At 41.2% G+C, this 25,020-nt stretch overlaps 1 protein-coding gene across 2 annotated transcripts in view; it reads right to left on the reverse strand.

The window, feature by feature from the left end:
- Positions 1 to 25,020, reverse strand: part of CFAP74 (cilia and flagella associated protein 74) — a 109,110-nt gene that overhangs the window by 63,788 nt on the left and 20,302 nt on the right. For both annotated transcript variants that reach the window (XM_075839640.1, XM_075839641.1), the window contains exons 11-20: positions 21,207 to 21,408; positions 15,615 to 15,785; positions 12,602 to 12,775; positions 11,604 to 11,722; positions 7,215 to 7,281; positions 6,531 to 6,620; positions 5,086 to 5,256; positions 3,380 to 3,548; positions 2,245 to 2,336; positions 315 to 437 (exon numbers count right to left, since the gene is read on the reverse strand). In XM_075839640.1, the coding sequence (XP_075695755.1) occupies positions 315 to 437; positions 2,245 to 2,336; positions 3,380 to 3,548; positions 5,086 to 5,256; positions 6,531 to 6,620; positions 7,215 to 7,281; positions 11,604 to 11,722; positions 12,602 to 12,775; positions 15,615 to 15,785; positions 21,207 to 21,408 (1,378 nt within the window). The remainder of the gene's footprint in view (positions 1 to 314; positions 438 to 2,244; positions 2,337 to 3,379; positions 3,549 to 5,085; positions 5,257 to 6,530; positions 6,621 to 7,214; positions 7,282 to 11,603; positions 11,723 to 12,601; positions 12,776 to 15,614; positions 15,786 to 21,206; positions 21,409 to 25,020) is intronic.

Below are 25,020 nucleotides of genomic sequence, written 5' to 3' on the forward strand. Positions count from 1 at the left end.
AGTCGCTCAAGGGCTGCCATTTATTATTAATGCCCTATAATGTTAATGAGATAACTCTGGTCGCCATGTCCCAGTCTATACAACAAAGCTGTAAAGTGATCTATAGAAAATGTCTGTCTACTGTGTGTGCTTCAGTGGCTAGTGTTAAAACTGTAATATCATAAAAATAAATCCAATTTCTGTGGATCACCTATCAAGATAAAAAAAAATAAAAAAAAAGAGGACACATTTATATCCAGTATATAGAAAAAATTGCTTTCCTTTCAGTCTGTTGTTCTGTAACACATTGACCAAGATCAAGAAATTATACTTACTGCTTTGCAACTTTGGTTTTCAAAGGTGATCTCAAACAATGTAGTTGACTTCCCTGGAAATGTCGGAGTAAATACAACCGGTATTTTTACAAAGGAAAAAGGTCCTATATCTCCATCTGTCCCCTGAAATACAGATTACATCAGACAAAACAAAAACAGCAGGGAACAGAAATTCTGGGTTGAAGTGAAGGAAGGACAAGCAAAAATGTTGGCAACTGATACAGTAATAAAGAACAATCCATGCTGCAGCCTTGTCAACAAAATAAGACACAATTTATTGACTGTGAAGGAATCCCCAAGACCTGAGTGCCAAGAAGTCAGTCCCTGAGCGATTGATCTGCTGCTTGTAAATAGAAAAATCATACAGAATGAGCTGCATCAGTGGTTTTAATACATATCAACTAACAGTTCTTTATTAGACCCCAAACCAGACCCCCAAATTAATCCATACCCAGACCCGTAAATTAATAAAGACCCCCAGACCACATTCTGAAATTAATCAGACACCAGACCACACCCGGGTCTTGCGGCGCCCAGAGCTGAGGAGCAGGAAGTGAGATGGGTCAGTATACTGGCCATTATCTATTAGAGTAACCCTTTCCCGTCGCTGATCTGTAGATTTACGTCGGGAAAGGGTCTTTAAATATGGCGCCCGCTCCGAAGCAGAACGGGCGCCATAGCTGCCGGGTCTCTGCTGTGTTGCACAGCAGGGACCCAGAAGCAATGCATGCGATTAGAAACATTTCTTATCGCAAGCGTTTAACCCCTCAAATGCTGGTGTCAGATGTGACCACCAGCATCTGAGGGGTTTTTACTACCCCTTTTTCTTCGGGGCCGGTTACCGGCTCCCGAACGGCGAGACCGCAGGAGCCGGTGTATTCCGCTAGCAGCTGGGAGCCTTGTGAACGCTCCCAGCCCTGCTATTGGAAGATTGCTATTGAGACCCCCTGCGGGGGCTAAATAAAAGTTAAAAAAGAATAAGGAAAAAAAGTTTTTGTCCAAAAATATAAAAATTCGAAATCCCCCTCTTTCCCTAGATCACATATAAAAATAAATAAGCAATAATAAACATAAACACATTAGTTATCCCCGTGTCTGAAAATGGCTGAACCATAAAAATATTTATCCAATACGGTGAACCTAGTAGCGGGAAAAAAGGTCAAAATGGCCGAATCGACTTTTTTTTGCCACTTCAGCTCCCCCCAAAAAATGGAATAAAAAGTGATTGAAATTCCCCAAAATGGTATTAATAAAATAAAAACGACATATTTCCACGTGCAAAAATACACAGCTCTGTACATACAAATATAAAAAAGTTACAACAGTCACAATATCTTTCAATCTTTTACATTTTACTAAAACATAACAAAAACTGTATTAATTTGGTGGTATCACCGTGATCGTACTGACCAGTAGAACAAAGATAACGTGTCATTTTCACCGCACATTAAACACCGTAAAAAAGAAACTCGTAAAAAAATGGCGGAACTGCTGGGTTTTTCCAATTCCACCCCATTCTGATTTTTTTTCACAGCTTCCCAGTTCATCGCACATAATATTAAATAATACCATTAGAAAGTACAACTTGTCCCGTAAAAACTAAGCCCTCATATGGCTGTGTCAACGAAAAAATAAAAGTTATGACTTTTTGAAGGCGGGGAGGAAAAAACAAAAGAATAAAGATGAAAATTAGTCTGTCCTGAAACGGTTAATGACTGATTTTTTTTATTATCTTTATTTTTAAATGTGAAGTTGGTCCTTGCTGCGCCACCTCCACACTCTGCACATGGGGAAAGTGCTCTGGTAGCGCCCTCGCACCTTCCTCAAATCTACGCTGCTACAGTGAGTAGCATAACAAGAAAAAAAAAAAAGAGAAAGCAATATCCATGTCAGATTGGAAAACTTATATTGATTAATACAGCACTCGTACCTCACCCAGCCTGATATCAGTAATATTCTCCAACAATTTTTCCTGTAGATGTTCATCTTCATCAACCACAGGGGGTTCCTCACTGACACGATCTACAAGTAAACATAAAAAAAAGGTTGTAGGTTCGTCTTTCAGTGAGTATATACCTTTTTCATATTGGAACTTGCTCCATATTTCTGTTTTATGAGCGGTTATACCCAGATAACACCACAAGGGTACCAGAACTTGGAGGAAGCAGAGGCCCATCTCACAAATACAAGTGTAGTGGTCCCAAAGGGGGGGGGATACATTTATAATACAACAAAGGATACAAATACAACTGACTACTTCCTGTGGCCGAGTTGTATTACAGATTGCCGCAAGCTTCCTCCAAGAAGAGGAAGTGGCGTGTCAGCAGCCACTGGCTAGTAGCTTACAGATAACGTCCTTCTAAAAGGCGCCGGTACAAAAGAAATGGAAGAGCTGGGAATGATCTCTGGGCTGCCACTGTATAGAATCACTTTCTAGCAGGCACGGTGTATATTGGTGCACTTTCTGTCAGGCACTGTGCATATGGGGGTTGCTCTCAATGAGGTACTCTATATAGAAGTACTCTCTGCAGACACTGCATATATGGGAACCTCTCTGGGAAGCTCCGTTCCTGCTGTCATTTTTTCGGCTTTTACTTCATATTGGGGCACTCTCTGGCAGGCACTGTGTATAGTGGCATGTCTTTGGCCACCACTTTATGGTTGCATTCCTTGGTAGGCACCGTTTAAAAGGGAACCTGAAATACTCTATTATGGGGCACCTACCTCAACTGTTAAAGGGACAGTATGTCCATCATTGTTATGAGGCACTACAGATAGCATTTCAATAGTTTACAAGGCAGAAATGATCAATCGTAGGTTTCAATTATTTATTGTGCGTTTGTTTCTGATAACTATTGCTGTATTGCTTTCTCCGGACTGCAAAGTGTTGATGCCAATATACACCACCATCGTGTCGCTAAGGTTAGAAAAACAGAATCAGTGGGCAAACCATGGTAAAACGATCAGTTGTAATCATGACAAAGCAAAACATTAGGTATTTGTGTTCACTATACAAAATAAGTTTGAAAACTTTAATACACAAGAAATGTATTAGAAACTAGTACCTATTGTTGCATTGGTATTAACATTTGTGCTCTTGGCATCCTCTCTCTGAGAACTCGTTCTTCCATCTGCTTGGGCCGACTTTGGGATCTCTGAGCTTTGATCAGTGAATTCTGGAGACAAATTAACATCTGCATCCTGGAAGATGTCGTCAGGTGAAGTTGAAGGTATCTGGGAAACATAAAAATAATGCACGTCCTACTACTAACAGGCAAAATAAAGACAAAAACTAAAATCAAACGTAATTGTTTTAATGCCATAATTATGTGTCTCTCTCTCTCTCTCTCTCTCTATAATACACATATATAATACACATAGTTACATAGTTAGTGCGGTTAAAGGAATGGGAAAAGGGAAGGTAAAAAATTCTACACATAGGAGCTAATATTTTTTTGTTCTAGGAAATTATCTAAGCCTTTTTTGCAGCATCTACTGTCCCTGCTGTGACTGCTCCTGCGGTGACTATTCCATAAATTCACCGTTCTCACAGTAAAGGCGGCTTGTCGCCTCTGCAGGTTGAACCTTTCTTTTTCCAGAATGAGGGAGCGCCCCCTTGTTTTTTGAGGGGGTTTTACATGGAACAGGATTTCACCATATTTTTTGTATGCGCCATTCATATATTTATATAAGTTAATCATGTCCCCCCTTAGTCGTCTTTTCTCAAGGCTAAATAGGTTTAATTCTTTTAATCTTTCCTGATAAATTAGATTCTCCATGCCCCTTATTAGCTTTGTTGCTCCTCTTTGTATTTTTTCCAACTCCAGGGAATCCTTTCTATGAACTGGAGCCCAGAACTGAACTGCATATTCTAGATGAGGCCTCACTAATGATTTGTAAAGTGGTAATATTATATCCCTGTCCCGCGAGTCCATGCCTCTGTTAATACACGACAATATCTTGCTGGCTTTAGAAGCAGCTGATTGACACTGCATGCTGTTATTTAGTTTATGATTTACAAGTACACCCAGATCTTTCTCAACAAGTGACTCCCCCAGTGTAGCTCCGACTAGGACATATGATGCATGCAGGTTGTTTGTACCCAGATGCATAACTTGACATTTATCTACATTAAACTTAATTTGCCAAGTGGACGACCAAACAACTTAGTTTGTTTAAATCCGCTTGCAACCGAACATATATTTATATTTTTTATTTATTTATTTACCAGTGGTTGTACTAAAGCTGGCAATACCCAGGTGCCTGGTAGCAGCCTACTCCCATCCTCAGCTGACAGCTATGTTATGTGTATGGCCAAGTATTATGAATGGTTTATCTATATTGATTTAATTATAGTCAGGACACATTTTTCATTCTTGGCTAGCTATATCGTACAGATCCAGATGCTTGGGGTAGACAATTTATTCTCAAATTTTCATTCAGTGAGGGGTGGTGCCATGTCCTATTGACACCAATGCAACACTACCATGCTGTCTCAGTGACTTGTGGTCAATCCAGCAGCTAATATTCTTTAGTGAAGCCAAGGGGTCGGAGGTGGAGATCCCAGAACAGAAAGCCTGATACCGATAAACACACATACACCTAAACATGATTACATTTGAATCTGCTGTACATTAATTTGCTGAGTATTTTAGAATCAATATTTTGGGGTCACATATGTGATAATACAGGGTATATCTACCCATACTACCAGAGGCCAGTTTGCATATTCCACACCAGTATTTCAGCAAATACGTCATTTTCTACTTACCATGTCCTCAGAGGAGACTGGAGGTGTCTTCTGCGCATCATTATCTTGTGTTATTTGCTTTACAGAAAACATTGTCCCAAGAGCTCCTCTATTTGTCAGTGTGATGTACTGAGTCAATGTCTCTCCAATGACATGCGTGCCAAAATTAATCCATTTTTTATCTATGTCCAGCTGTAAAAGTTGTCTTCAGTCAGATAATATTCAATATTTACCACATTTATACCTTCTAAAATGAACTACATAAATTGTGTTGATAACATAAGATAAATGCATTTTGGGTTCTGCGGGTCATCAATATCAGATCGGTGGGGGTCCTACTCCTGGCACCCCCACCGATCAGCTGACATTAATATTTACCAGGCACAGCACCATAAACATTCATAGCGGATGTATCCCGGTTTGCGGCTCAGTCCTATTCACTTGAATGGAACTGGAACTGCCGGGCACATCCGCTACGTATGTGTACGATGATGTACCTGGTAAGCTATGAAGAGGTTGCAGCTTTCATTCCCGTGGCCCCTTTAGTTAGCTGATCGGCAGGGGTGCCAGGAGTCGGACCCCACCGATCTAATATTAATGACCTATCCCAAAGATAGGCCAACAATATAAAATGCAAGGAGAACCCCCTTAAGTCAATGTTTGCCAGACCACATGACATTACAGTATATGGTTTATAAATGCTTTATATTTTGGTGCACTTGTAACTTCACACTTGCCAGGTACACTCAAGCAAATCAAATGAATCACATTTTTTTTAATAAAGATCATTGAACAATAAGTAAAAGTACATCTTAGATATAATTTTAAATCAAAATTTACCTGCGAGATTTATTTAAAAATCTAGTATCCGATCAGACGTAAGCTTTCCCCAGCACAGCAAATGAAATAATAATTACAGCTGATTGGCTACAATGGCTTATGGCATTTCATGCTTTGCTAATTAGGAATCCTACAATTCTCACATTCTGCCAATTTCACAGCAGGATAAAGCAAGAGCTGTTATTTCCATAGACCCATCGCATATTTATTGCCGCTAGGAATTAGTTGGAGGCAATTTCACTTATGATTAAGTATCTTTACCCATAGTGCTGGCTAAGAATAGCTCAAATATTGTCAGAGATGTGATTCGCAGGTGGTACTGATAACCACCACACTCCTGAGAAACCTGGCAGCGTTATCTAGAAGAAGGACTGAAGCAATAATGAGGTCTACTGGTTACCAGCACTGGAGTCAGGGGGCAACCAATGGGGGGATGGGACTTTGTCTCCCTGGCAGAATCGGATTTACTAGTCCTACTGATGAAATACAGACAGACATATTGGACCGATCTCTGCTAATCCTATGAACATAATATGAGACATGATATGTTTATATGAAGGACTGGACAGCGAGGTTTATATGTAATCAATAGTCAAGTGTCAAGAGGCCGTATTCTGCCACATTACCTCAGACTTCTTCGTTGTGCATTTCACAGGAACAGAAAAGGGACCGGTCTGAGCCAACATCATCACCTCCCCGTCAAGATCTTCATTAATCTAAATAATGAATAATGGTTAGACAGTCAACAAGCACAAGCTTTACAGTTTTTCACTTCCTTGACTATATACAGTATCTATCAAAATGCATTGCTGAATTAGATTCCAGCAAAGAGCAAACAGACTGGCAGAAGATAAACCTCCTCCCAGGAATCCCAGATTTAGCTGCAGAGTCCTGGGACACGACTTCTTGGTCCTAGCAGAAGTGATGATCTGGGTCAATCTCTGGCGTAGTACAAGAAGACGACATTACATTTCAGCAGCTGTAAAGCAGTATAATATTGTATAGCTGGTAATGGAATGGGGGTAGTGACTGCGACTTACATTGTTTTTGAGGCACTGTGGCTGGATCTGTTAAGAGGGCACTGTGGCCGGATCGGTTATGGTGTATATACATGTGTGTGTGAATGAATATATATATATATATATATATATATATATATATGGAGAGAGAGAGAGAAAGAGAGAGAGGGAGATGTGTATATTGTGGGTTTTTTTCACAATATGTCACTTGCCTCAGAACTGATGAATACATTTTGTGGTTGTTTACATGCAGTAGAATGTCCTTAAATAAAAGTAACAGTATTAACTTACCATTGGTTTAAATATTACAATCATTTCACATGACATTCCAGCTGACATTTGTCCAGGTGGGTCAAATCTATAAAAACCAAAGCAAAATATAACGTTTAAGTGTATTATCCTGTGATGAGAGGATTTAATGCTGTGTAATTCAAAGATACCATGGCAGCACTTCAAAAACAATATACCCCCAAATAAATATAATATAGTTCCAAAGAAACGTTGCATGGGTATATAAAGGTATCTTATGTTTGCACCAGTGCTGCTTGTTTCTTTCTGTGGATTTAATGCAGAGGTCACTCTATCTATACCTCTCCAGCTATTGCAAATCTACAACTCCCAGCATGCCCTAACATCAGAGGCTTCAATGGGGTTTAATGAGGTCTTCTTAAAGGGACCCTGCAGTCCTATCTGTGGGCATCACGTTATAGAGCAAGAGGAGCGGAGTAGATTGTATATATAGTTTTGTGGGAAAGATATTGCATAAACTGGAATCTTATTAATTTATATCTCTACTCATTCCGGGCTTATGTCCAGTGGGCGATCCTACTCAGTGACTGGCAGCCCTCTCTGTATGCACTCTCATACAGGAAACACTGTCAATCATTGAGTGAGATCGCCCACTGGATTTATAAGCCCAAAGTGAGCAAAAATAAATGAATAAATTCCAAAGTTAATCTGAATCTTTTACTCCAAAACTATATATTAATTTTATATTTATATACAATTTTAACATTTGCATTTCAACTTGGCTTTGGTCTCTAATATTATAATTTCTTTATTCTTACAGATGGCAAAGGCTTAAAGCAGTATTCCTAGAATCTACAATTATCACCTATCCACAGGATTGATTGCGGAGTCCCCCACCGATCGCGAGAACAAGGGTCCCGAACCCCCAGTTGTTCTTAGACTGCAGTGAGGAGGACATTGAATGGAGCGGTGATCGAGCATGTGCGCTGCCTCTTCATTTAAAGTCTATAGGAATGACGGAAACAGCGGAGTACAGCGCTCCATTTAAGTTCCTCCTCACCGCGGAAGGTGCAGTACGGAGGATTAGGAGGTTCGGGATTCCCGTTCATGCGATAGTTGGGGTCCCAGCGATCAGAAAATGATCATCTATCCTGTTGATAGGAGATAATTGTCGATTATAGGACAACCCGGCATTACAGCGCAGTGCTCCCACAATAATTACGGTAACAAGTGACATCACTTGTCACTTGCTAATTACCTGAGTGTTTTGTTATTTTGTTTTTTGTTTTTTAGGATTCAACCTGATAAAATTTGCACAAAACACAAATGAATAACTTGTGCTTCTCTATGGAATAAATACATAGTAATAAACATACACGAATAGACCACATACAATGGATTTATGCAGGAAAGCAATTATTAGGATTTCAAAATCATCTGTAAATGCTATTTTACATACAGCACTCTGTATATACAGTATCATTTGTACGATGGGCACAGAATTCCTCCATGTAACCTTCATTGTTTTTCCTGTCACATCTCCACACTGAAACCTTGTCACCAGTGAGCTGCAACGTGAAGTTTCTATGATAATCTAATTCTGTAATGTGGCATGTTGGTTCCACCAGCTCGTAAACTGTGTCACACTATATCCATCACTCACACCTCAATGTCATAGACCGTCCTCATCTTTAACAAACAGTAACTTTAAAAACTGTTCACTTTGGGGGAAAAAAATGTGAATTCTTACAATACTGGAGGTTATTATAGACAGGTCATATACATTAATGTGATATTTAAAAGAATGTGAGAATTTGCAGACCAATATTTCCAGTCCAATATTAAATTCCAGTTATGTTCTGCATAAAAACCCATTTATTTTAATTATAAAACTAATTATATACCATTCCTATAACGTGGTAAATATTATAATCTGTATGAACCACTGGATGCCCTTGATTTATCCATGATTACATATAGATCAAGAGACATTTTTATTCTCTGCTTCTTTATGCCCAAGAAATTGTCCGATGTAACACCCTAATTTTTATTCCCCCCCCAACTAATAGTTCACTTTTAGTTTTAGGGTTTTAGGGTAAATTCAAACAAAAAAAGCTGCACCATGTCCAGAATACAAATGCTGCATCTTCAGAAGAGGGCCACGCAGAGCAACCATAAGGCGGCCGTGATGTAACCGAAAACTGCAGCAACATGCGGTTATATTGCAAATAGGTGGGCGGCTTTCAAACGGATTGTTAATGGAGGCACAAATTTGCAGCAAAACAGCAGTTTGATTGTTAATGGGTGCACAGTTTTGCACTATAACGAGTCGGACGTCCATTACGAATCAATTTGAAAACCACGCCGATTTATGGTAAAGCTCAGCGGCCGCTCTGTGTGGCCCTACACTAATACACGTGGTTTTAAGCATGGTCCTGTGATTGCAGCTTTATAAAGGACACAATTCTTGGAGCATTTTCCTGGAATTGAGTCGATGCAAACTACATGGCAGTAATGCAATAAAAAAAATACAGCTAAACTTTTGCGTTTTTCTTTGCAATTTCAGTTTACCCAATGAAGTAAATGGGGAAAAAAATGCAGAAAATACACCGACTTTGTTTTTTGAACAGCACTGTGTGAATGGGATTCCATAAAATCCCACTCATGATATTATAACATATGGATGCAGCAGCAAAAAAAACACAAAAAAACTGCACAACTGCCATGTACGAATGCACAAACTCCTGTATAGGTTACTGAGCGGACCATGAAAACCGCCAATGGGCATCATAGAGCAAGGAGACGTCTGCAAGGAAGATCTCTGGTTTGCTGAAGTGGGGGAAAGCTAAACTTTTGGAGTGGGTGTCTCAAATCACTTTTGCCACTTTAAATCTTTCCTTCACATTTGTATTCTTGTGCACCCTTTTTTGTACACAATAAAAAATAAATAAATAAATTAAAAAAAAAGCTGATAAATGTTGAAAAAAAACCAGTTCCAGAGGCAAAAAATAAAAAAATAATGTAAAACACTAAAGCTCAAAACTATTACATTTCCATCCACTGCATAAAATAACTACTGGAATTAAAGGGGTTTTCCCATATTAAATATTTATCACCTACCCACAGAATAGGTGATAAATATCTGATCGGTAGTTGTCCGACTGCTGGGACCCCCACCGATCACAAAGAAGGGCTTACCTTGCCGTTCCTGGGAGCCCCATAGGAATGGAGCGTAGTGCGCATGCTCGACCACTGCTCTATTAATTTCTATGGGGCTACCATAGAAGTGAAAGGATCGGTGGTCAAGCAGCTCCATTCCTATGGGGCTCCCAGGAACGGCAAGGAAAGCCACTTCTATTGTGTGGATAGGTGATAAATAATTATTATGGAAAAACTCTTTGAACATAGCACAAAATTATGTGATATCCCAGAATATTATGACACTGGACTGGCAATCTGTATGAAAGACTTGCCAAAATATGTTGCAATATTAGACATCTAATGTCTAATATCAGCTAATGACCCATTAGTCTAAAAATAATGCAGAATCTGTAGCCAGCATAATTCTACTGCTACCTGCAATGACATAAAATCGACACCCTAAATGACCAGTGTGAAGAATATGTACTAGGTCTAAAACACAACACGACAATGCAATAAAAAAAAAAAGGCAGGAGCTAGTAGTTTGCAGCTTGAGCATTAAAATAACTTTACTGTAAAATAAAATTAAGCAGCACAATTCGCCAATTGTACAACAAACCCGCTCAGGGGGAGAGCAATGTTAGAATTGTTCAGATTGTACTCAAACAATGAGGAACAGAATAGTAGAGAATAATCTAACAGAACAAACAAGGTCAATGAGTGATCACATATAGACATCTATACCGTATCTAAAGTATTACAAAAGAAAAAAGTTAAATAAAGCATATATGTATAAAAGAGATATATTATGTTCGGACCAGATGTATCAGGCCTCGGGAGGTATTCTGGTGTATCCGGGGTTGCCAGGTGATCATGAATTGGTTTACAATATCAGATAGGATGGTGGATATTTTTAAGCATCCTATTAATTATTTTCTTTACTAAGTTAAAGGAGAAATGTTGGATTCTCCCAGCTGGCTAAAATTAGTATCCAAGCTGCCATGCAAATAAATTGAAAGTTTATGCCGCTGGTAACGCAGGCCAGGGGGTTTATCCTCTAAAAGTTTGACTGAAGGAGATTTGGGGAATTGTGTTCCTAAAGTAGTGCTAATAAGGTCACATACTTTTGACCAAAATCTCAAAACAATCTGGCAAATATAGAGATGCGAACCCGTCTCCTGACAACCCTGGAAACAGAGTGGTGAGTAGCGGGCTGATTTAAAGTTCACTCTTGGATCTACTTGAAATACAGAACAGATTTTAAGTGCATATGAATGATGAATTACTTACTGTATGGTGATGAAATCCTCCATATGATCACTTACTCCCACCAGCTTGCAGAAATTAATTGTATATGATGCATTTGTCAAAATGATTTTTTTCTTATATGTCTTACCCACATCAAGGTCCTGAAAAGTAGGGTAAGAATAACAGAAACATCATTTTATTTGATCTTAGAGCAGTGCCTGTTATTTTCACTTTTAAAAAGGTTGTCTAGTATAGAAATCTTATTTTCATGGACCCTTTTAGGGATCTCTAAGTTAATAAAGGGGGAATCCTCCGTTCAGGACCCTCGTCTCTTGGCCAGAGTTGGAAGCGCTTACAAAGAGCGTCTCAAGCTCTGGGGGACCAGTCCTGTCCTGCATTATACGGACAACCTATTGATTTGAATAGGCACGGTGTTATGCTTAATTTACAACTAGGTGGCGCTGCAGAGAGTTAAACAAATAGTGCCAGAGACCCCCACCACTTTCCTGAAAATTAAGGGAGAAGTGCTAATTTAGCGCTGCATCCCCTTCTTACTTTTTGCTGCCTCAATACCGGCGCTCCTGCCCATCAAGCTGTGCAGGGAACTGCAGCCATCCCTATTTACGTCACTTTCCGACCCCAAAACAGTGGAGGGGACGCAGCGCTACATCAGTGCTGTGACCCCTTCATTCTCAGGATCGGTGGGGTCGGACCACTACTGATCATAAAATGATGGCATATTCTAGCAATATGCGATCACTTTATAAGATGGGAATAAATCTTTAAGCCAACAATACAGAAAGCACTTTATTAAAATGTTTCTTCCCATTTTACATTTGGTAGAAAACTGTAGCAGTAAAGGAAGGAGAGACACCAACAACTAATAAAGAATACACAAAGTACAGTTATATGAATGTCATTTTAATGTAATATAATGAATTGGAGTAGGTTAATTCCCATTGAGAATAATGCAGAAATAAATCCATTGTTATTAAAAGCCAAATTATTTGGTTCATTACTGTCATTAACGTGAGACTAACCTTGAAATGAATCTTTTTTGGTTTGCTATAAAACGGACAGCCTTTAAATTCATGTCCTGAGACCACTTGCTTTTCAATGATGCCATTACGGAGCCTCCTCAGGGTTTCAGTCATAATTTCTTTTTCCATTTTACTACCCCCTAGAGGCTTGTTGTCTATGTCATCTTTGGGTATCTAAATAAACACGGTGCAGCGTAGAAAAATCAATGACTTATCAGTTTATGATCATCATCTTTCAATTAGATTTGACTTGAAGAATTTTTACGTTAGAGGATGAGACTATGACGCTCAAAGTATTGCAAGGATATGCCAACACTTTATGATTGGTGGAGGTCTGACCTCTGGCAATCCTCTATGGTCTGGAGAATGAACAGGCCACAGTGCTGATTAAGAAGTGTGACCTCTTTTAATTTTTTTTCCCATGCACAGTGGTTGGCTAAGTCGCTGCAGCGCAGGGGAAAAAAATCTGCAGCACGGCCCAAATCAAAGCAGTCAGGTGGCCAAGAGCGGCGCTGTGCAGGGAAAACTTAGAGGGGTACACAGTGCTAAATCAGTGATGTGGCCCTTTTATTCTCAAGATCACAGTGGTCCCAAAGGTCGGACCTCCACCGATCATAAAGTAATGGCATATCCTAGTAGAATGCCATTCAATGTCTAGGGGGCCGACATTGTCTCCGGCAAAACCACTGTGTATAGCGTTTGGCTTTCTCTGTCAGTGCCATAAACTTTGACTAGAGTGGCAGCAAACATGTGCAACCGCTGCCCCATTGAAAATCATCCTCATTGCTATCATGCAGTGAGAAGGAACGGAGGTTGGGGCCCCCATTTTAGTGTTCAGTGGGGGTCCCAGTGATGAAACCCGCAGCGATCATACATTTATCACCTATACTGAGGATAGAAGATAAATGTTCTTAGTAGAAAAACCCCTTTAACTCAATAATGAAACAGTATACAATAAGGTCCTAAGCTCCCCCTAGTGGTGACTGCAGCCAGACAGAATCTTATCATTTAAATTTGTTTATGCAGGTGGCAAATACCCAGGAAAAATATTTGAACATGTAGCAACATATTTATCACATGACTGTGGACAACAATGTTTGATTAGTGGGGGTCTAGCCTCCGGGACCCCTGCTGATTAGCACAATGAAGGGCCATGGAATTCCTGCGAGTGCCGCTTCTCCTGTATTGTTTTTTTACAGGCATACTGTACTGCAACTTGTACTATTCAGTTCTATTCAAGTAAATGGTACGAGCTGCAGCACAGCTGCTAATTTTCTCTTTGAATGTGGGCAAGAATATATTATACAGAAGATCATCAGATAAGGAACGGATTGGAGAATTATATGCTGCTTTTTATGGCAACATTGGAATAGCTGTTTAATAAAGGTTTCTTCTGTAAAGCTTAATCTATATCATATTTTATAAAACTGTCTGTACAAAAATGATGTACAGCGGCAAACCTATTGCACTTCGATTATGGAGATCTTCATATTATAAAAATGGCATCTGCAGATGTCAGATACATAAGATATAATAGCAATAATCCATAAAAAGCAGAGCTGATACAGCGATTTGAAAAAATAGGCAAAATTCGAAATCTAATTGCACGGAGTATTGCTTTACTCACTGAATATGGGCTGATAAATAATCATGAAAAAAAAAATCAATTAGGACGATCTCATAGAATTGCAAATTGCCGCATAAAATGATTCTGAATTCACAGCACTGCTGTCATGTTCAGTTATGTATAGTAGACTAGCCAACGAACACAATATGATCTGTGGCTTTGCAGTCCATGCACGGAAAACAGGAGAGGAGATTAATCATCGAGAGATCAAGCTGTAGACACATATCCATGGCGTTCTTCTGATCAGAGTTCAGCATTAGACATAAGTTAGCTCTTATATGACTATGTTGAAAGACAATTGATTAAATAACTAGAAGCAGTCACATCCAAGACATGCAGGGACACAAACCCTAAAGTTTATATTATCTACGTTGGTGGTAGATGCTATTGCTCTCTGTTATCAGGCTTGGGAGATGCTGACTGAATTGTTTTTTAAAAGGATATTCTGGTTTAAGGACTATCTCCAATGATAATGCTGATCTTGTCTAGTCCAAGAAGTTTAAAAGGGACGGTGGGAGTTGTGTGGTCTGGTTGGCTAGGCAGCGATGCATTGCTGGAAGGATCTCCTGCAAAGGAGATTAGAAGGAGAGGCTAACAGCATCATATAGTTTACCTAGTAACCGGACCACCCGTTCTCCTGGCTGTATCTTCCGCTATCACTTTAAACTTCTGACGGGAGATTCAACCGGCATTATTATTGGAGGTACTCTTTATTTGTTGTATAATAAAAAGTTATGCAATTTTCCAATATACTTTGTGTATCGGTTCTACACGGTTTTCAAGAAGTTTTCATATACCCTATTAGGGAATGTTAAGTTAATAGAGAAGGATCACCCGTACAGGATCATCTTTTGGCCATAGATGAGGGCGGTTACAAAAAGTATTTCGCTCTGGAGGATCTGTCCTGTGCTGTATTACACAAACAAATCACCGATATGAATGGGCAGTGTGTAATGCTTAATTTCCCCTGTGGTGGCGCTGAAGGGAAATTGAACAGTTACTACCAGGTTTATCCATAGATTACAACTGATCACTGGAGGTCTTAGAAGGGGGAAACTTTTTGAGCAGCTTATCGTCAAGAGACCTTTCGAACAAGTAAGTACTGTCTAAAGCGGACAAGCTGTTTAAGTTAAAAAACTCTTTTAACAACCTGGATAATCAGAATGTAAAGGGTCTGCCTATAGCCAGCTTGAGATGATATTACACGCATGAAATGTCTACAGTTGCATTGTATATACCTGTATATCACTGTAATGTACATGTAGAAATATTAATACAATTCACAATGTTGCTCATAAAAATGTCAAGTGCCCTGAAATATTTTGTGTATTTTTTCACCAAGCCATTTCCTGTAGAAAACAGCTCATGTATTTTCCTCTCCTTTACCTGATAGGGTTTGAGGTCTTCATTCCATAATCCTCTGAACTCTGGCTGAGCCAAATTTTCACTTTCTCCTTCAAATTCCTGTGTAAGTGCAGGTGACACTTCAGGGGAGCGCTCAGCTAGGGAGCGGTCATCCTCGTCAGAGGAGAGAGGGGAGGGAGAGCGCCACTTATTCTGTCGACAAAGAAAAAGTGTAAAATATTCTTCAGGAAAACATTTCGGCACCATACATTCTCATTCACTTTACTTAGAAACCCATAAATGGCTAGTACAATAACTTATCAAGTTAAATCGACTTTATGGTTTATTGTTATTTGTTATTCTTTCATACCAGAAATGGACACGTCTTTTTGTGCTAGTTTTTATTGTTTCTATGGGCAGATCACTGAATATCGATGTCATACTGATAAAATATTTGTTTTCCTGTGTTCTGAATGGCTCGTTGCAGTTACAGTATGCGTATCAGAGCTGTGGCTTCTAGCGATCCCAGATAAAGTTATTAAACACATTATTCCTGCCTCTCACAATGCTTTATAAGTAGGCAGGTTTGCTGTTCAAGCCCTATGCACACGAACGTGCCCATCACGGTAATCACGGTCCATAAATACGGGCACGGCCGCCCGCAGACAGTCGTCCGTATTTGCGGCCTATGTTCCCATTATAAAGTATGGGAGCACGGTCCGTAAAATAAATAAACAGGACATGTCCTATTTTTTACAGAAGGTTTCTGCGGCACGGACACCTTCCAGTAAATATATACGGGTAGGTGTCTGTCGGCCATAGAAATGAAGGAGTACGTAATTACGGACAAAATCCACGGTCGTGTGCACGTGGCCTCAGGCTTCTCGAAAAGCTGAGAGCTGTAATACAACAGTTAAAGCATAGTAAATATTGTCTCCTTAATAATGGAGTATTTCTGTCTGAATCTATTATTTTTCTTTTTTTAAATTTGGTCCTTTTTGAATAGTGTGAAATCATAAAATTACCCACAAAGGCACTTAGACTTGAAACAAGAAATAATGTAATGGTTATTTTAAAGATTGCGCACTGTGAGTCGTGGTCTGTATCATAATTATTATTTTTATAACATGCTGTTCAGATACAATTAAACCGCAGGTAGAAAACATATTATGAAGCTTCATTACATTTCTACCCTCGTAACAGAGAGTAAAAGACTGCATGGCGGCGGGGAACAATGATGCCACAAAAAATGAGCTACATGGCTTTGAAATAAAGCTGAATGGATTTCTAATATAAAAGATCTGTCTACTTTTGTTACTTTGCAAATCCATTTTCTATGGTATGTGGTGGATATAAGGGTATGTGCACACACACTATTTACGTCCGTAATTGACGGACGTAATTCGGCCGCAAGTACCGGACCGAACTCAGTGCAGGGAGCCGGGCTCCTAGCATCATAGTTATGTACGATGCTAGGAGTCCCTGTCTCTCTGCAGGACGACTGTCCCGTATTGAAAACATGATTACAGTACGGGACAGTTGTCCTGCAGCGAGGCAGGGACTCCTAGCGTCGTACATAACTATGATGCTAGGAGCCCGGCTCCCTGCATTGTGTTCGGTCCGGTACTTGCGGCCGAAATACGTCCGTCAATTACGGACGTAATTAGTGTGTGTGCACATACCCTAACCTTTATAATGTTTAGTCAATGGCATCACTTACGTCACTTTATGGAATTGTTAAAATGAAACACAATTAGTTGGGTACAACTAATACATAGACTGCTCTCTCTTAGCGAATAGGACTAAAACCAGCCTGTTTCTTTTAGATTATAATGCCCTGTTCACACTGAGTTTTTTTGCAGGCAGAAAATTCTGCCTGGAAAAATCAGCTCTGTTTTTTTTTAAGTGGTTTTGCCCCACAGGCGTTTTTTTACTCGTTTTTTGAGGTGTTTTTACCTCTTACTATAATAGTCAAAGGAAAAAAACCGCGAGCGTTTTTTGCCATAAAAAGCGTAAAAAAAGCATAAAAACAAACGCTGCGTTTTTTCCATCTCTTATTGATTTCAATGGGGTTTTTGAGGCGGAAAATACCTCAACATAGGGCATGACGTTTCTTTTTCCCCGCAAGCGGTTTTTTTCTGCTTGCGGGAAAAAAACGCCTCCACCCCCCATTTAAATCAATGGGAGGCAAGTTCAGCCGTTTTCTGCCGCTGAGTATTTTGACGAGCTTTTTGCAGTGGAAACCGCTCCACAAAACTGGCCGAAAATGCCTCCCATTGATTTCAAAACCGCCTGGCGGGAGAAAGAAGGGACATGCCCTATCTTCGTGCGTTTATGCCTCTGACCTCCCATTGATATCAATTCGCTCAGTTTTTTGCCCATAGCACTCACTGGCCGTGGGTGAAAAACGCGGCGAAAATCGCGGCAAACGATGTGCAAGAAGGTCAAAATCTGCCTCAAAATTTTGAGGCAGAATTTTCCTCCTGCAAAAAACTCCGTGTGAACACAGCCTAAGGCTATGTTCACACGGAGTATTTTGACGAGTTTTTTGACGCGGAAACCACGTCACAAAATTTCAATGGGAGGCGTCGGCGTCTTTTTCCCGTGAGCAGTAAAACTGGCTCGCGGGAAAAAGAAGCGACATGCCCCATCTTCGGGCGTTTCCGCCTCTGACCTCCCATTGACTTCAATGGGAGGCAGAGAAAGCGTATTTCACAGTGTTTTATGCCCGCGGCGCTCAATGGCCGCGGGCAAAAAACGCCGCGAAAAACTCAGCGAAAATCGGCGTGCAGGGAGAGGAAAATCTGCCTCAAACTTCCAAACTGAATTTTGAGGCACATATTCCTCCTGCAAAATACTCCGTGTGAACACAGCCTAAGGGTCAGCAGTCAGACTACCATGATTATTTTTTTTACCTACCCTTTTTACCTACCCTTATGTTATCACATATTATATGTGTTTTTAAAATCCCATTCACATGTATTGTAGACCATACTTACCAACATTTAAATACCCAAATCTGGTCCTTTAAGCCCCGTTCGGCATAAGAACGCCCCAAAATGAATTAAAAAGTGCACTTTTTGGGGGAAATTTGCATAAACCTGCCACTTTTGTGGGCCAGTTCGTGGGATTGTCTTGCCTAAATCGTGATTGTTGGCAAGTTTGGTTTTGTGCTGTACATTATTGCAGATTTACAGTGCGGCAACCACACAGAAAATCTGCAAGAGATCAGTAAGGGTATGTTCACACGGCAGCGTCCGTAACAGCTGAAATTACGGGGCTGTTTTCAGGAGAAAACAGCTCCGTACTTTCAGGCTGGGTTCACACGACCATGTTACGTCCGTAATGTACGGAACGTATTTCGGCCGGAAGACCCGGACCGAACACACTGCAGGGGGCCGGGCTCCTAGCCTCATAGTTATGTACGACGCTAGGAGTCCCTGCCTCTCCGTGGAACTACTGTCCCGTACTGTAATCATGATTACAGTACGGGACAGTTGTCCTGCAGCGAGGCAGGGACTCCTAGCATCGTACATCACTATGATGCTAGGAGCCCGGCCCCCTGCAGTGTGTTCGGTCCGGGTCTTCCGGCCGAAATACGTTCCGTACATTACGGACGTAACATGGTCGTGTGAACCCAGCCTCAGCCGTAATGGCATGTTGAGGCGCTTTTCCGCTGCATCAATTACGGACGTAAATGGAGCTGTTTTTCCATCGAGTCAATGGAAAACGGCTCCATTTACGTCCGAAGAAGTGACAGGCACTTCTTTGACGCGGGCGTCTATTTACGCGCCGTCTTTTGACAGCGAGGCGTAAATATACGCCTCGTGGGAACAGACCAACGTAAAACCCATTGCTTTCAATGGGCAGATGTTTGCCGACGCTATCGAGCCGCATTTTCGGACGTAAATCGAGGCGGAAAACGCCCGAATTACGTCCGTAAATAAGCCGTGTGAACATACCCTAACATTGTCAGTCAGGAGACACAGCTGATGAATCATTAGATATCCTCCAAGTCTAGTAGGCCTGCACAGACTTTCTGCTGACCATATATGTTCCGCTCAATAATGGTGGACTAGGCTGTTCGGCACATCCACCTGAACAATGGTTGAATGTCTATACCGACACGTTGCAGTCATATTTCAGTTTTTGTTGCAATATTTGCTACAATATCAAAAACCGCAATATGACTGCATTGTGTGAATACACCCTAAGGGCTGATTCAGACGACCGTGGCGTTTTTGCGCACGCAAAACACGCAGCGTTTTGCCTGCGCAAAAGCCACTTACCTGCTCCGTGAGGCAGCATCATATGATGCGCGGCTGCGTGCTTTTCGCGCAGCCGCCATCATTATGACACGCCATTTGGATGTTTGTAAACAGAAAAGAACGTGGTGCTTTTCTGTTTACATTCATCCTTTTGACTTCAATGGGTGCGTGATGCGCGAAATACGCCGAGATATTGAACGTGTCGCGCTTTTTACGCAGCGGACAAACGCTGCGCAAAAAGCATGGACTGTCTGCACTGCCCCATAGACTTCTATTGGTCCATGCGTGCCGCGTGAAAAACATGTGGCCTGCACGGACGCAATTCACGTTCGTGTTAGTCCGCCCTGATACTGCTGGCCTTTCTTCTGCTACCTGCATGCGGCATTAAAAAAGTAAAGCCTCACACGAGCGTGTTTGGTGCGTGATATACGGACCACATGTCGGCCGCATTTCCCAGACCGAACACACTGCAGGGAGCCGGGCTCCTAGCATCATAGTTATGTATGATGCGACGTGTCCCTGCCTCCTCTGCGGAACTACTGTACCGGGCTGAAAACATGATTACAGTGTGGGACAGATTTCACACAGCGAGGCAGGGACTCCTGGCATTGTACGTGACTATGATGCTAGTAGCGTTCCTCCCTGCACTGTGTTCGGTGTGGGAAATACGGCCGACATGCGGACCGTATATCACAGACCGAACGTGTGAATTAGGCCTAACTATTTGTAACATTTCTCTGAGTGACTTCTGGGGCTTCTTGTAACCCAGTTTAAGAAATACTGATATAGAAAGATCACTGAAAACAATTATCAAATGTCATAACAAGATTCTATGCAGGTTTCATTAGTCGAACCAATAATAAGGGTATGTTCACACGGCCTATTTACGGACGTAATTCGGGCGTTTTTGCCCCGAATTACGTCTGAAAATAGCGCCTCAATAGCGCTGACAAACATCTGCCCATTGAAAGCAATGGGCAGACGTTTGTCTGTTCACACGAGGCGTATATTTACGCGCCGCTGTCAAATGACGGCGCGCAAATAGACGCCCGCGTCAAAGAAGTGACCTGTCACTTCTTTGGCCGTAATTGGAGCCGCTATTCATTGACTCCAATGAATAGCAGCGCTAAATACGGCCGTAATTGACGCGGCGTTCAAGCGCCTGCACATGCCTGTACGGCTGAAATTACGGGGATGTTTTCAGGCTGAAACATCCCCGTAATTTCAGCCGTTACGGACCCCCGCCGTGTGAACATACCCTATTAGTCCTTGTACTTTTGGTACAAACTACTCCGAACTAGTCACAAATATACAGTGTTGCATAGCGTTTTGGTTTTCTGAGCATGGCAATTACTTCACTTCCTACCATCAGCTCCTGGTCTTCTTCTGGCTCGGTCACTATGGTTGACTTAATATACTGCAATGCTTTATCTCGCAGTCTGCCATGTTCCTGTATCTTGCTCATTTCTAAGGAGGCTTGTCTCTTTTGTTTTATTTGGCTGGATTCTTCCTGTAAAATCCGGGTAACAATTTCTTGCTTCCTTAATTTCTGTGACTCTTCAAATTCTCTAAATAAAAGCACAAGTAATGTACAAATAATAAGTATAATTCAATAAAGTATGACAAAGTGCAAAAAGATTGCTTTGCGGTCCTTTATATTCAACAAGTAATTTAGAGCTCGGAAAGTTTTGCGAGTTCTAAAGAAAGTAATCTAGAAAAGTAACCCTACATTAGGCTGTCAATGTGTGTGAATATTCTTATAGTAGAAGCGCATCAAGGTGTAAGGCATAATCAACACCGCAGCCCCTTCACTACTGTATAGACGGAGCGACACATCTGTCCATGCCCCTGTGTATGATACACTTAAATGAGTTGAGCCGCAGTACGAGACCCCTACCTATGGACGCCGCTGTATCAGATATTGCAGTGATTGCTTCCCCTGCTTCAAAGACATGACACCGATCATACATTTATATCCAATCCTAACGATAGGAAATTAATGTAACAACCCAGAAAATTAATGTAGGATTTTGTTATAAGTGTGCCAATGTTTTGCGAATTCGCTTTTAATCTTAGAGGGGTTTGCCCATCAGGGACATGATTGTCAGCTGCATCCGTAACTGGCATTCACTTCTATGGGAGTTACGGAAACAGCGTAGCTCAGGGAGCTAAGCTGTTTTCTGATTACATGGTCGGAAATTACAAGTGGCAGCGGGAACCATGAAAGGTAGAACAGGGTTTAGGTGGTCCTGTTCTAGAGATAGGTGGAACCCATATCTATCTGGAACCCGCATCTATCTGACATTTATGGCATATCTTGTGGATTTGCCATAAATGACCCTGATGGGCAAACCCCTTTAAGATTTATATATAAAAAACAAAGACTCAAAGTGACCGGTGCCATCAGGCAAAGACGCTGTCACATTATTTAATTTGAGACATTACACCAATTAAGGCAAGTAAGCATAAAAAGCCGTCCTTAAAGTGAATGCTATCTTTTTTTTTTTCAATCTGAACAGGTTTAAAATTCTACTGTGATTATTTTCTGAATATATCTTTATAGTGGTCAGAACTCAATTTTCTGCTACAGAGCTCTAAATCTACTGCATAGACATACAATTTAAAGGAAATCTGTCACCAGGTTTGTGCTGCCCTTTCTGGTTGCGGCATAAAGTAGTGACAGGGACCCTGATTCCAGCACTGAGTCACTTAGTTTGCACTATTCAGTCATTTTCATATTACTGCTTTTTATCTTCTGCAGCGCTGGTAGTTCTCGCAATGCTGTGCACACGCTCTGTAGTCCTCGATATTCATGAGCTGCGGCTTCCCCTGCCCTCCACACTCTTGATTGACAGCTTTCTTGCTATGCACAGTATGGGAGGAAAGCTGTCAATCAGCAGCGGGAGGGCAGGGGAAGCCGCAGCTCATTAACACGCTTGTCTTGCGCTGCAGGAGATAAACTGTGACTTAATGAAAACTACTGAATATTGTAAAATAAGTGACTTTGGCGCTACTTTATGCTGCCCTTAGATAGAGCAGCATAAACCTGGTGACAGATTTCCTTTAAGGGTATGTTCATTCAGGGCGGATATGAAGCGCAAAAGCACACAGCATATCTAGTCTGGTCGCCACAAAGAATTCCATTCGAAAAAACGCACCAAATTGTGTTGCAGTTTTTGGGCCGGAAGTTCCACTGCGGAAAAGTGCACATGAAAAAAAAAAAGTTTCATACTTACCCATAGCCAAGGCGATGCGTCCCTCTGCCGTCCTACAGCCCGGCCTCCTGGGATGACGTTTTATCCCATGTGACCGCTGCAGCCTGTGATTGGTAAGTATAAGATTTTTTTTTTTTTATGAGATACAATTTTTGTGCCGGAATCGCAGCTTTTCTGCCACAGAAATCGCAACATCTGATATTTGTTGCGGGTTTTACCTCTCCATTGAATTTAATGGGGAAAACCTGCAGCAAAAAAAGCAGCAATTACGCAAATACAACTGACATGCTGCTGATTAAAGAAACGCACCGCAGGTCAATTCCTGAGCATTTTTTGCGCTTATCATTTACGCAGCGGATTGATGAAATTTGTTTAAATCTCACCCACCCTGCTGCTACTGTATTATGCTGCGGATTTTCCGCAACTAAATCTGTTGTGGAAAATCCGCAATATTTACACTTCGTGTGAACCCGACCTAAAGATAATATGCTGGCTACCTGCAGTCACCACTAGGGGGAGCTTAGGATCTAACTGCATACTGTTATACACAGAACTCAATAACATAAACGTATGCTGTAAGAGCCTAAGCTCTCTAGTGACAGCCGCAGATAGCCAGCATGTTGAAATATAAATATAAGTATATACTGTGTATTTGGACCTCTGTATTAGAAACATGGGGCTCCAACCACTATAAAGATATATTATAAATAATTATAATTTATAATATAAACAATCAGTGCAGAATTTTGGAACTAAAAACGACATGACAGGCTAGAAGTATATCAAACCAAAAGCATTGAGGATAAGGCCTTGTTCACGGCGTGAATTTGACACGTTTTCGCAATGGGAAAACACATTGTAGGTTTATTTATGCATTGAGAATAAGGCCTTGTTTATACGTTTTTTTTACGCATTGAGAATAAGGCCTTGTTCACACGGCGTGTATTTGACGCATTTTCGCCGCATTTTACACGCCCAAAAACGCATGATTTAAGCTTCACATTGACATAAATGGGAATTGTATTGCATACAACGCGATTTTTTTTACCGCTCGCGTTTAAAAAATGCGTTGTGTAAAAAAAGAAGCGTCAGGTAAATTCTGTGGGGTGCGTAGGGGAGGATCCATAGAGCGAACAAGACGATCGTGGTGGTCTCACAGATGCTCAATTGGGTTAAAGTCTGGCGAATTAGGGGGCCAGGGAAGTACTTGGAAGTCTCGGTCGTGTTCTTCTAACCACTGTCGGACATTTCTAGTCGTATGACATGTCACATTATCTTGCTAGAAGATTACATCTGCCCCAGGGAAGACAAACAGCATGTATGGGGGGACGTGATCTGCAACGATGGATTCATACCCAAATCGGTTCAGAGCCGTCCACATGTATGAGTGCGCCCAGAGAATGCCAGGAAAAAATTTCCCCGACCATAACGCTGCTGCCACCAGCTTGTGTTCTTCCAGCAATGGTTGCAGGGTGTTTGTTCTCTGATGTTTCTCGTCTGACATGCCAATGTCCATCCGTTTCATGAAGCAGAAAACGTAGCTCATTGGAGAAAGCAACCCCTTGCCACTCATCGGTGGTCCAATTCAGATACTGCCGTGCAAATTGAAGCCTTTTTTTTCCGATGCACCATTGTTAGTACAGGAGCAGTGACCATCCGTCTGCTTTTGAGCCCCATACGCAGTAGGGTTCGCTGAACTGTTGTTTTAGACACACGTCTGGCCCTCGCACACCTTCGTAGTCGACGTTCACCTCTCACATCAATGGCCCGTGGTGCTCCCATGTCGGTTATTACCAATGGTGCCATTTGTCCACTCACTATACACTTTCACGACAGCAGAACGTGAACAGTTCACAAACTGCGCTGTTGGAGAAATACCGCCACCCTTCTCCCAAAAGGCAATAATCACCCCTTTCTGCAACTCTGGTAAATCGCCCCTTTTACCCATGGCAACAACGAGTGATA

Source organism: Rhinoderma darwinii, chromosome 10 (genome assembly GCF_050947455.1).
Source record: "Rhinoderma darwinii isolate aRhiDar2 chromosome 10, aRhiDar2.hap1, whole genome shotgun sequence".
Lineage (NCBI taxonomy): Eukaryota > Metazoa > Chordata > Amphibia > Anura > Rhinodermatidae > Rhinoderma > Rhinoderma darwinii.